Source organism: Bombina bombina, chromosome 5 (assembly GCF_027579735.1).
Source record: "Bombina bombina isolate aBomBom1 chromosome 5, aBomBom1.pri, whole genome shotgun sequence".
NCBI lineage: Eukaryota > Metazoa > Chordata > Amphibia > Anura > Bombinatoridae > Bombina > Bombina bombina.
The window spans coordinates 1,029,221,551-1,029,235,058 of record NC_069503.1 but is presented as its reverse complement, the minus strand read 5'-3'; the positions used below and the strand labels follow the sequence as shown (position 1 = coordinate 1,029,235,058).

Below are 13,508 nucleotides of genomic sequence, written 5' to 3'. Positions count from 1 at the left end.
TAGGTTTTCAAAAAGTGTCAAATTGCCTGAACCAACTGTTTGATTTGCGGCATATACAGGTTACAGAATTTGCATTTTGGCCACTAGGAGTGTGAGCTAAAGCACAAGTTTATACAAGTTTGGTAACATTTTCATTAAATGTGAGCAGGACATAAATGTAGTTTTAGCGCACAGATATTTATCTGATTTTGTTCTGTCAAGAATTTACATATTCCTCCTCAACAGATCAGATACTGTTATTAGGTTAATAAAGTGACCTGTGGGAGTGGTACAGCTTTTGGTTGGTAGAGGCTTATGTCACTAAGTTTAGTAACTGCACAGGCAAGTATACTCCGATCTGTTGTCTTGATAAATGCTTTGATTTTTATGTAAGGTGTAGCTGCATTTGGTTAAGGGGTGGGGGGGGGATATGTTGCCTTAGGGGCTGTTACACTATTTTGATTGGTTATCTGGGTGGATGTGCACTGTAGGGTTGTGTATACAAGTTTCAGGTGTACATAAACTTCTGTTTGTCTGAGAAAGGGGCACATGACTGACGAATTGTCAAGCTAACAAAACTTCAGTTTTCAATACCAATGTGGTTATTTTTGATGAATGGTTTGTTAATATAAGAGAGCACTCTAGCATTTGGAGATGGTTGGTGGGAGTGCATCATTCACTGGACATTATGTATGTATGTATATATATATATATATATATATTTATTTTAATATATATATATATATATATATATATATAAAATTCCAAACAAAACAAGACGTACTCTCTGAATTTAATACACAACAAGCTTATTTATTCTGTGAAGTTTCAGGGTTTCACCCCTTCCTCAGATAATATATATATGTGTGTGTGTGAATGAGTTTATAAATCCTATTTCATTGCCTTTAAACTATTCTTTTCAGTTTTCCTATAATTTTCTGTTTATTGTATTATAATCACAACCTATATTAAGTTCTCTCTAGGTACCTTTACCTTGCTGCTCGATGTCTGGTCTGTGAGCTGTTTTTATTTTAAAAGCATATTTATCACACTTTTATTCTGCTTTGATTTTAAAGTTGACTTAAACATTAACTCAAACAAGCTTATAATTTTTTATACATACACATAGACATCAGGGCGTCTGGTTGACAATGGCACTGTAGTTGGAGGAGGAGGAGGGATACAATTCTTGTAGAAACACTGGTAAACATTAAAATTAACATTCACATTTGTCATGGTCGGATCAAGTCGTCCTGCAACAGCACGTCTTCGTAGCTTGTGTTTTCCAGATACTAAAATGAGGGGAAAAAAGTCTCTATATCCAAAATACTTTCTTGTTGGCTATTTAACATAGTAAAACAAAGTCTAGCAATGGGAGATTTCATTCCGCAGGAAATAATAACTCAGATATTGTCAATATATAAATGTATTATTGCACATCTTATTTGATGGTAGAAGGATAAATAATTATTGTAGGAAGCATGACTGGACAGCAGCTAAGGCTGATATGAATTATTGTTGATAACCATACAAATGAAACACCCACGGGTTTAAAGGGATATAGAAGTCAAAATTAAACTATTGTGATTTGAATAGAGCATTTTCAATTTAATTCTATTATCAAATATACATATGTTTCTTGATCCTTAATTCAAACGTGGCCCCTCTCCCTGAGAACATACTGAAGTAGACCCAGGAGTGTGCATGTATTTTGAGAACTACAGTATGTGGCTGCAGTGTATCAGTTTTATAGAAGCAGCCTGCCTTATGTGTAATAGAAGTATATAGACTGATTACATCAAGACTAAAGAGAATGTCCTTATATTCACCCAAAGTTAGCTCTTAGATTTTGGTTATGCTATATTGCTAATAAAATGTCTATGTGGGTTGAGTATGTAGGAGAGACTACCCTTAAAGTATGTGAACATATTATTATTAATTAGCATAAGAGTAATATCAGGCAGAGGGAGTTGGAGGCACATGTTGCTCAGATTTTTGTGGCAGCAGGGCACAATGTGATTCAATTGAGTTGGGTACAATGTTACTAAGAGTTATGAATAGAGATTTGGATTGGGTTGTCTTTTTTAAAATATTGATGGATTGTAATTTTTTTCTGTTTCCACTGGATGGTGCTAAAAATAGAAAACAAATATTAGTGATTTGAGTAGCATAGAGTTAAGAGAGTGGGGCTTCATCTTTATTTAAATGCAATATGAATATGTGTCTAACCAGACATGATGAAACCAGTCCAACACATTGTCAATTTTGAGGTTGGCTCAATTAAATATTTTGTTTTAATATGGTGGTGGTGCTATCCTTACTTACTAATTAGATTTGGGACTGTGTTGCTGTACCAAGATAGCTTGCATACCTGTACAAGGTATACCAAGATGCTGGATATGTTCTAATTGTAGGGGTATCTCTGGATACCATGAGAACAAAGCAAATTAAATTATAGAAGTACATTGGAAAGCTGTTCTCTCTAGACCATGAAAGTTTAATTTTTACTTACGTCTCTTAAAATTGTTAAAGTACCATTCATGATGCCTTCACACTCCTATGTTGTTCAATTAGTTGAACTATTCCTGATATATTATCAGGATGAATTAAGGCTAGTGCCCAGGACAGCCAGAATTGGGTGAGGAGATAGAAAATTATGAAGGGTATTTCTAAAGCATAATACCTTCCCACTTATATGCTGTTTAAATAGTTTATCTGTTTTATATAATTTTATTATAACATCTAATCCCTCATCTCCAGCACATTTACATTCACCATATAGTACATGTACAACAATGTTATTTTAACCATTTTGTTTTATAAAGAATCACCCACCAAGATAGGATAATGTAGTTGTGTTGTCATCGAAGTGCCAGTCACCATTGGTATTGTTGGTAAAGCTCAGCTGTTGTTGAGATTCATTCCTTATATCAATAATTTTAAATGCATCTGGTCGCTGGGTGAAGTTGTGGGATATTATTACGTAGTCATCACTCTAACAGAATGAAAATAAGAGTCATTTATGATTAATATTTAGTTACCTAAGTGAAAAAAGTCACATGATATCTGGCAAAGGATTTTGTCATTTAACCAATTGACCTCAAGAAAGTACAGCAACACATATTTGTCAGTTAAGGGGTTTACAGTCACATATAATTTATTTATTTGTTTATTTGCTTGTTTTATTTATTTTTATGTATTAAGCATTATAATATTCCATCCATCTACAATGACTAACAGGCATCAGAAGGTCTACATTCAAAGAAAAACTGTTCCATCTTCTTTTTTTTCCAAAATGAGTCACAATGACAAAAACTGCCACTAATTAACAGCGTTTTGTTTTAATTAAATATTGGGTAATTTATTCTGTGTGCAGAGCACACAGTTTATTCACAGGTTGGGAGGCCTTTCCTGTCACTTTCCTATCATATTAATAAAAGGATATTAAATATTTTTAAAGATGTAATATAAAATGTATTTAGTAAAAAAAACAACTTTGCAATATACTTTCATTATTTATTTTGTTCCTTCTTCTTGTAATTTAATTCTAAAAAAATGTTCCACTTCCTGTTAAAAGTGGAAGTGTAGACTCAAACGTAACACTTCTATATTTTACATGGTCGTTGACTTTGTTATCCAGTGACCTATTCAACTTACAACTGACCCTAATTGGCTTCAGAAGAGAACGAAATCTAGGTTACAACATGGTGGCGGCCATTACTTCATGGGCACTAAAACTTCACACCTATTTGTTTTATTATTTGATCAATCTATACATATATATATATTTATATTTAATTATTATTATTATTATTTTTAAATACATGTGCATATTATTTTAATACATAATTCTATCTAGCTTTTGTTTAATACCTAATTTACACAACGTGAACCCAGGGACATATAAATTCTGTCCAGAAATGCCTTGATTGTGCCTGCACTGACTGTCCCCATAATGCCCCCTAACACATTTATCTGCCCAGTTTCTGTAATAGGAATTAAATGTCATATTGATTTCAACCTGCATCCTTACGGACCACAATTCACCCAGAATTTGTTTCCTGCACAAATAAGTCAGCATATGTTTGTTCTTAAAATACAATATTTTTTGAGGCATCTGTTTAACAAAGTTACATTTATCAGTTAAAAGTGTATGCTGCTTATAACAAATATATACAGTATTTCTATTTTAGTCACTATTACTAAGAATGCCATTAAACCCGTGGCTAAAGCTAATATTAAGAAACTTGATTTGGTATTTGTTACCTTAAATCCATAGAATGTAGAAGCATATGAGATGTTTGTAATGTGGTCTACATCCTTAAAATACCAGTTTAAAGATTGGGTATTTGGAAGCAAAGCCATCCATCCTGGCTTATGAGTTAGACGTTTTGGCAGATAAGGTACAATACTGACACCTAGGGTGGAAAACAAAAAATATAATATGTTAAAATTATATAAATATATATCTAATTGGTAAAATATTAACAGGGAGATGAAGGTAATGTGGCGGACTGCAATCATCACAATTCGATTCGATTAACACCCCCTGCTAGTGCGAAGGGCAGCATTGCACAAAAAAAATCAGCATTGCACAAACATTTCACCAGAAATGCTTGTGCAATGTTAAATGCCGACAGCGTATGCTGTCGGCATTTAGCGATGCAAGGCGGAGATGATTCTCTATAGTGAATAATGTCCATTCGGGTGTGATAAATCTACCCCATAATTTATAGTTTCATAAAGAGTTATGTACCAAGCAAATGTACATTAAAATGTTACTACCTACCAAACGAGTTAGAAATTATCACATCCTTGGCATTAAGAGATGACGGTGAGGGGTTGTTGAAGGCTAATCTGTGGAAGCTGACAGTGGAGTTGCAAATATATCCAGGGAATCCAACACTCCATTCTTTATGCAGACTACATTGAGAAGTATCCAACAATCCACTCTTTGGTACCACTTTATATCCAACTTTCCCTACAAACAGAAAAATAATACAGCGTGTATGAAAAATATGAGAAAATCAAGAACAAGAAAGGAAGGAAAAGAAATTAAATGGAAGAGAAGAGCCAGGTCATTGGACTATAAATCCCTGGTCTCTTTTGATATGTTCAAACACAAGTGAGACCTAATATTCCTCTTTATAACTTTAATCATAGAGCAGCAAAACTGGGACCTAGATGAACAATTGAGTGAGCCAATGACAAGAGGCAAATACGTGAAGCTACCAATCAGCAGCTACCTCCCAGTAGTGCACTGGTGCTCCTAAGCCTACCTAGGTATGCTTTTCCTCAAAAGATACCAACAATTGTGTAAATTTGAAAAATAAGTAAGCTGAAACTTCTTTAAAAATTCATACTGGATCTGAATCCTAACAGTTTAATGTCCCTAAAAAATGGACGAAACCTTCAGTTACCTTCTGGCTGGAAACAATTTCCTGTTGGGGACTGCACTATATAACCAGGAGGTACCCAACACTGTTAGACTTCTGCATTTGAATGAATACAAATTAAACAGTGCAGTTTCAGTTATACTTGCTTCTAGTTCTGTATACATTATTTTTCTGCCAGTTTACAGGTGTTGTCAAGGAAAGAGCAGTGTCACAACCAACACCTCTGTTTAGCCCAGTTGCTGATATTCAGAGACTCATAAATAAATAATGCAAAATAAAAATGTGTATTTAAAAAAAAAAACTGTACTCCTGAATAAATGTAGGGAATGCAAAGTAGATAATATAAACTAAATAAAGACTGCATGTTGTGCTATATTGTAACACAATTGTCCTGTTTTTGCCCCCTGAAGTGTTATCAATGCCATTAAGTGAGCTGCAGAGATTTCACTGGAATAAATCCTGCAAGGGATATCTCAGTATCTGCTTTCAAACAAAACAAGACCATATGCATGTTATTACAAAACAAAAATAAAATACTGTTACCTGCAAATGTTCCATCCATGTCGATTAGAACAACCTCGTGCTCCCACCTGAATCCAGCTTTGTTAGTTGCATTAAAGTACTGTATTCCATCAAACCTTGCACTCCATCCTCCACATCTGTCTGAACAAACTCCAACAATAGATGTAACTCCTATTGCAGCACAATTTGGCCGGTCAAAATTTAAAAACTTTGCAGATGAAACTGTTAACCCTTCATCAAATGGAAGAACGATACCTCTTGATGTGCAATAATTAGAGCCTAATCCAAGTTCATCAAGGTAACCTACTATTACAGCATTCTTAATTACTGCTCCATTGGTCTCTCCCCAACCACCAACGTAACTTGACACTACTCGCTTGGTTTCTATGCCAGCAAGCTCATTGTTTATCATTGAAAAATTGTGGAATTGTAGTGCTCCACCATTCACCCATTCTGCTCCTTTTTGGCAATTCCAAGTTGTCAATGACTTAAAAATTGCAGGTTTTGGTGTAGTAGAACTACAGCTTCCAGTATCCATGGGAAAATATTCTTCAAAAATCCATATTCCGAACCATCCTTGAGAGTGCACAGTGTTGTTGTAGAATTCACCAAGTGGAACCCGTTTCTGACAAATTGTTGGGTCATAGGAAGGTCCATCTGGATTATTATGCATTCTGTACCAAAAACCAAAGTGTGTGCCACCTGCTGCTGCATTGTGCCTAATGGTATTATTGGGATTGGTTACCCAGAATGCTGCAGGGGTGACATCATCATTGAGGAGACTGGTGCTCTGGCGAACAAATACAGCCAAATTGTACTGAAGAACATTTCCATGCTCAATTCCATCTTCAATAAAAAATGCTCCTCCCATGATATCATATATTACATTATTTTCAACAAGTAGGTGATGCGTGTTATGGATGGTTACTGCTCTGTTGTATGTCTGATGGATTCCACAACCTCGTACATATGACTTAAATTGGAGATCGCCCATTAAATGAAAGTGTATTGGGTAGCGCCCTAACCTGAAGGCTTGTCCGGCATGGAATATCTATAAAAGAATGATTATGCATTCATTGTTACATATTTTACATCTTAAACCTATTTTATTTAGGGCTAAATTACAAGTGGCGCAGTTCACTAGAGTTAAGCTTTTTGTGCTAGTCGGGTTGCGTTCGTATTACAAGGTCCAAAAAAACGTACTTTGCGCAAGCTGTAACCCGAATAGCGCACAAATCACAACACCTATCGTGCAAGCAATATAGAATATTTGCATTAGCAAATGTGAAATATTTACAGTAAATACATAGTTAAAATTTTTATTAAATATGAATATTGCATATATACTGTATGTTTTTACATCTTTTCATCTACTTAATGGCAAAGGGCTCTAATGCACTTATATATGTCTATATGTGTGTACATATATATCTATGTGTTTATATGTGGATATGTCTGTCAATACATATATACACATATAAATACATTAAAGGGACACTGAACCCGATTTTTTTTCTTTCGTGGTCCAGATAGAGCATGCAATTTTAAGCAACTTTCTAATTTACTCCTATTATCAATTTTTCTTTGTTCTCTTGCTATCTTTATTTGAAAAAGAAAGCATCTAAGCTTTTTTTCTTGGTTCAGAACTCTGGACAGCACTTTTTGATTGGTGGATGAATTTATCCACCAATCAGCAAGGACAACCTAGGTTGTTCACCAAAATTGGGCTGGCATCTAAACTTACATTCTTGCATTTCAAATAAAGATACCAACAGGCCCATTTATCAAAGGGCTTGCGGACCTGATCCGACACTGCGGATCAGGTCCGCAAGACCTCGCTAAATGCGGAGAGCAATACGCTCTCCGCATTTAACATTGCACCAGCAGCTCACAAGAGCTGCTGGTGCAACGCCGCCCCCTGCTGACTCGCGGCCAATCGGCCGCCAGCAGGGAGCTGTCAATCAACCCGATCGTATTCGATCGGGTTGATGTCCGGCGATTCCTGTCCGCCTGTTCAGAGCAGGCGAACAGGGTTATGGAGCAGTGGTCTTTAGACCGCTGCTTCATAAGTTGTGTTTCTGGCGAGTCTGAAGACTCGCCAGAAACACGGCCCTTCAAGCTCCGTACGGAGCTTGATAAATGGGCCTGCAAGAGTATAAAGAAAATTTGATAATAGGAGTAAATTAGAAAGTTGCTTAAAATTTCATGCTCTATCTGAATCACGAAAGAAAAAATTTGGGTTCAGTGTCCCTTTAATATATATGTACACATATATAACCGAGATCTATAACACCCGAGATCTCCTATCTTTGAGCCCTTATAACTTTTTTGTGCAATATTTTTTTTTAAAATAATTCTTATTAGACAGTGTTAATATTAGTGTAAGTGTACTTTGTAATGTATTTTTTAAGTGTTTTGTGCAACTTTTTTGTTTCGGAAAACAGTTAACAACAGCTCTGAGATCGCGGTAAGGATTGAAGTGTAAATGGTGATTGCACTAGCGCAATCACGATTTCACAAAATCAGCGCAATGTAAAAGACTCGCAAAAAGACGGTATCGCTAGCGCCTCACTTGTAATCTAACCCTTAATGTATTAAAATCAAATCTGTATATCTGTAGGGCAGTCTTAATTCACAATATTTTGAGAAACAATATAGCTAGCAGATTGGTGAATATTTTAGAGATGCTTTCTAAGATTAAGGGGCCGATTTATCAAGGGCCGAATGGCCTTTAATGCCCCTGTTTCTGCAGGAGACTTCAGGCTTGCCGGAAACATAAATTATGAAAGAGGGGTTTTAATACCGCTGCTCCTTAACTCATACGCCGCCTCTGAGGCGGCAGACAGCAATCCGCCTGATCGTATACAATCGGGTTGATTGACACCCTCTGCTAGCGGCCGAATCTGCAGGGGGCAGCATTGCACAAGCAGTTCACCAGAACTGCTTGTGCAATGTTAAATGCCGACAGCGTATGCTGTCGGCATTCAGCGATGTCTGGCTGACATGATCCGGTACAGCGGATCATGTCTACCAGACATTTGATAAATCGTCCCCAAAGTGTTCTATAATTACACTGTGGGTGTTTTAGGGAAGTTCCATTTTTTATTAGTGATTACCCATTATTTTGGTTGCCAAAACTCTAATTGTTTACCTCCACATATTCAATTCTTCCAATTGACAAAAGTTTATTTGGCTCTGGTGCATGGAACATGATGCATCCTCCAAACTGATCGCTTCCTATTTCTTCTCCAAACCTTCCCTGGAAACATGTTTGGGTTGCAAATTCACCTTAAAAGAAGGCATTATACATTAGCAAATACTGAGTTATTAAAAAAGGTACTGTAAATTATATGTTCCCAACAACTTTTTATACCAGCTGCATGGTATTTAATATATTGGCAATTGTTCCTTTAGGTATATTCTTGCAGTTGAAATAGCTATTTTTGCTTGTTGAAACCACAAACCATAATGACATTTTATTTATCTTAGTATTGGTTTTGTTTATAAAGAGGCAGATAACAATGTCTTCTATTATATATAGATAAGGTCTCCCAATATATATATATATATATATATATACTGTATATATATATATATATATATATATATATATATATATATAATTATATATAAAATTATATATAAATGAAAATAACATTGTAAGTGGAGAACAATGCTATTTGAAGTATTTTTAAAAAAAAAATCATTTTGTCTGGGACATGATCTATGTCAAGGTGTTTGACAAGTAATAGTTTAAATGTATATATATATATATATATATATATATATATATATATATATATATATATATATTTATGTGTATATCTGTATGCATATATGTGTATATTTGTATGTATAATTTACAACTTATATTATGAGTGATGTTAATGTAGCGCTAAAGGGATGTTGGTTGCACTAGACACTCTCTGATAATTCATTTTTACCAGATTGCAAATGTGTTTAATTGCCAATGTTAAACACAATGGTAAAGCAGCATATATTACAGCTCCCAAACAGACTACAGCCAGTGAGCCAATCGGGAGTGACAGTTGCCCGTAGCCACCAATAAGTGACTGTGTCATACTGAAGAGCTGCAATGTGTGTTTAACTGTAAAGGTTAACTCATAGGGGCCGATTTATAATTCTGATATTAACATATTAAATAGATCTTGTTTGTCTTTATTATTTTTTACATTTCTAAGTGATGATATTAGCGTACAGAATTACCTGTATCAAATCCATCAGGACAAGCTTCTATATGGTCATTCCATTCATTGTTATTAGATCCTCTGATAACAATGTTTCTTGTAAGAAGGCCAACCTCTGCTCTTGCTTCAAATACAGAGTTATCAGGCAGAGTGACTGATATTCCCAAGTGTTTGAATCTCAGTGGCTCTGTAAGATTAAGAGTTCTGCCATCTTCTGAAATGCTCTCAATTGTTCTTTTTTCATTTTCTTGTTGACTGTGTCTGTAAAAATAAAAAATAATAAAAGGATTTATAGTCAACTGCACCATTACTAAACCTTAATAATGGTTTGCATTTTTGTATTTAATATAATTAGCTTTTAATATATATATTACCTATGGCCTGTTGATGCAATAACAATTTCATCTCCAACTTTCCAGGTTACACTTTGTTGTAAAGTGAGAGTAGAATCTCCAGCTTCAGCAGTCTGAGCTAGACGTGTCCATGTAATAGGAACTGGCAGCCCTGGAAAATAGAATTATATTTTTAATTTAATGGAGTTAAAAATAGAATTTCAAAAGAAAAAACAATCTTAGACAAGCAAGCAACATTCTTAGAAAACATTTAATTTAAATGCCATTGTAGATGGTTTATTCCAGTCATTGGGCTTGATTTATCAGATAGCGAATCATGTCCGCAGGACATCACAGTAGGTGAACAGGATACGATTTCTGCATTGATCATTAGTCAAGCATTTCACCAGAAATGCTTGTGTAATTGCGCCCCCTGCTCACTGGTGGCCAATCGGCTGTAGCATGGGCTGTCAATCATCACAATCTTATCAGATTGGGATGATCTCAATCTGCCACCTAAAGATTAAGAAGCAGCGGTCCTCTGCTTGATTAATGGAGCCTCCGAAGCAGCATCCGCTGCTTGATTAATGGAGCCTCCGAAGCAGCATCCGCTGCTTGATTAAAGAAGCACAACATTTTCTATTTTCAAGTGGAAATGCTTGGAAGAGCTGGAAGCCAATCTTATAACATTGGTGAAATGCCAACGATAAGATCACATTTCTGGAACTATATATAGCTCACTGTGGTGCATTTATGGCCTTTAATCTCAAATGTATAAAATATTATTAGACTTTATACTCTGTCTCAGTGATTTTCAAACCTGTCCTGTTCAAATATCCCAAAAATCTAGCATTTTAGGGAGGCCCGAGGACAGGTTTGAAAACCCCTGCAGGAAAAATGTTGTGATTCATGTCTCTTTAGGTTATAGGTATATTTTATAGGTATATATTAATAAACTCTCTGGAATCAAATTTAACTTTTCTGCACTAAGTTAGAGGGAACAGTTTTGGCATCCATGAGTTGACTTAACTAGAATATCTCACAAAATTTTAATTCCACAACATTTAGTGACTCTAAAATGCTACTCACATGGTAAAACAATACAAAATAAAAAAATGAATATGAGGTATATGACATGTCTTTGTCATTGTATTGTTTACAGATTTACCATGTAGATCCAGTGTTCCTTCTCTAACAGCTAAAGTCTTTGCCCCATACACTGGTAACTCAATAGAACGTAGATGTCCATGTAGTGTAATGATCGCTTTGTGCTGAAAGGGTGCAGCTTCAGTACCAATCTAGATTATAGGGAAAAAAGCTAATTACATAATAAAATTACATCATGATGCAACACATTTCACATTTTGCAACTGCACAGAAAGAACACCTAGCTCTTTCAAGCAGTGTTGCATATTATTCATTAGACACATGGGGCCCTAGTGTTAGGACAAATAGGCAACTGTCTAAGGACTCTCTCATCTCTGGCATGATTGGGCCTTCCACAGGGGCTTAAACAATATGTGCTTTTTATTTTCCTTTTTTGTTCCTTGGACAATTTTTGATAGAATACCTGCCCTGTCCACAACCTTTCTCCTGGCACAGCCAGATATTCAAACCCTCAAAGCCTCTTAGGCACAACCACATCTTCTCTGGCTACTCCTCCGTTTCCTCCACCTTATGCCAGACTCAGCATAATCAGGAGGCTGCAGGACACTGGCATCAATGAACAAATAAGAGGGATGAGGGGCTGCAATTGTTTTTCCTAGATTCCTTTTCTGCAGCTTACAGCAGAACACAATATTTTAACCCATATGCAACCAGATGTGATAGCTGCCAGTAACACTTCTCCTACTCACTCTCTCACCACTTCCCTCTCTTTCTCTTAACTCAGCCCCTCCCATTTCTCTCAACGCTCCCCTCTCTCTCGCTCTTCACTCTGCCTGCCTCTCCCCCTCTCTCTTCCTTTTCACCCCCTTCTCCATCTTTTTCCCCTCCTCTCTCTTCACTCCACCCTCTCACCTTTCTCCTTCCTCTCTCTCTACTCACTCTTTCTCCCTGCTCTCTCCATTATCTCAACTTCTCTACTTATCCTCTTCCCCCTTATCTTTTTTCAAGTATCTCTCCTAGGATTCCCACCCATCCCTTAAAATACAGAACACTTATAAGTTACACATGCTGCAGGGTGTGCAGGGAGGAATATGAAAACATGGCTGAGGTGGCAACCCTAATCTCTCCACTTCGTTCCTCCCACTCTCCCTCTATTGCCCCTCTATCTTCCCTCTCACTGCTGTCTCTTTGCCCTCTCCTTTCTCTATTAACAATCTCTATTTACTCTCTTTCTTCTCTCTTTATCTCTTTATTATTATTTAGAAATTTGGTGTGATGGAAAGCTAAAACATAAATTATTTAAATAACCTAAAAAATAGGGGAAATGTATTATACACAACTAGGTAAGTACTCAGTGCAGAACATATAATTAGGTAATAAAAATTAAATATGAGGCATATTTTTAATTTTGCCTAAGGCCTTACAATCCCTAAAACTGCCTCTGCTTAGATAGTACAGTAAAATATTTCCTTACTTCCACTTTACCTTAGCATTCTTTACAACAAAACACATTAAATCATTATTTTATTGGTGATGTTGTACCAAAAAGAAAAACATATATTGCATGTCACCAACAGTAAGTGGCAATCATGTTCAGTAGATAATTTTGCAATTATGTTTAGCAGTCTTTGAGGGTCCAAGTTATTGCTGATGTAATTGATTACATCATGTATTATGTGACATAATTATATATAGTGTATATAGATAGATAGATAGATAGATAGATAGATAGATATTTTTTTAATTGCCTGTGCACATTGGGGGTTTTTGTACATTGTTTTGTCTTATGTTTTTTATATATGATAGTGAATTATTTAGGCATCTATCTGAAAAACTACTGTTCTATTTAAAATCTGAATAGTTGTTATGGGTCTGTATCATTTAAATGTATATGCTGCAAGGAAACATGCTCAAGGAAATAGTAAAATAAGTAAAATTACAATAAGCGATGAATATTATATTAA

The 13,508-nt window shown here is 35.6% G+C and overlaps 1 protein-coding gene across 1 annotated transcript in view; it reads right to left on the bottom strand.

The window, feature by feature from the left end:
- Positions 1-13,508, bottom strand: part of PKHD1L1 (PKHD1 like 1) — a 224,355-nt gene that overhangs the window by 87,417 nt on the left and 123,430 nt on the right. Inside the window, exons 46-54 of the mRNA XM_053715928.1 lie at positions 11,606-11,735; positions 10,480-10,609; positions 10,125-10,366; positions 9,049-9,185; positions 5,919-6,948; positions 4,769-4,960; positions 4,246-4,397; positions 2,815-2,974; positions 1,103-1,271 (exon numbers count right to left, since the gene is read on the bottom strand). Of these exons, the coding sequence (XP_053571903.1) occupies positions 1,103-1,271; positions 2,815-2,974; positions 4,246-4,397; positions 4,769-4,960; positions 5,919-6,948; positions 9,049-9,185; positions 10,125-10,366; positions 10,480-10,609; positions 11,606-11,735 (2,342 nt within the window). The remainder of the gene's footprint in view (positions 1-1,102; positions 1,272-2,814; positions 2,975-4,245; positions 4,398-4,768; positions 4,961-5,918; positions 6,949-9,048; positions 9,186-10,124; positions 10,367-10,479; positions 10,610-11,605; positions 11,736-13,508) is intronic.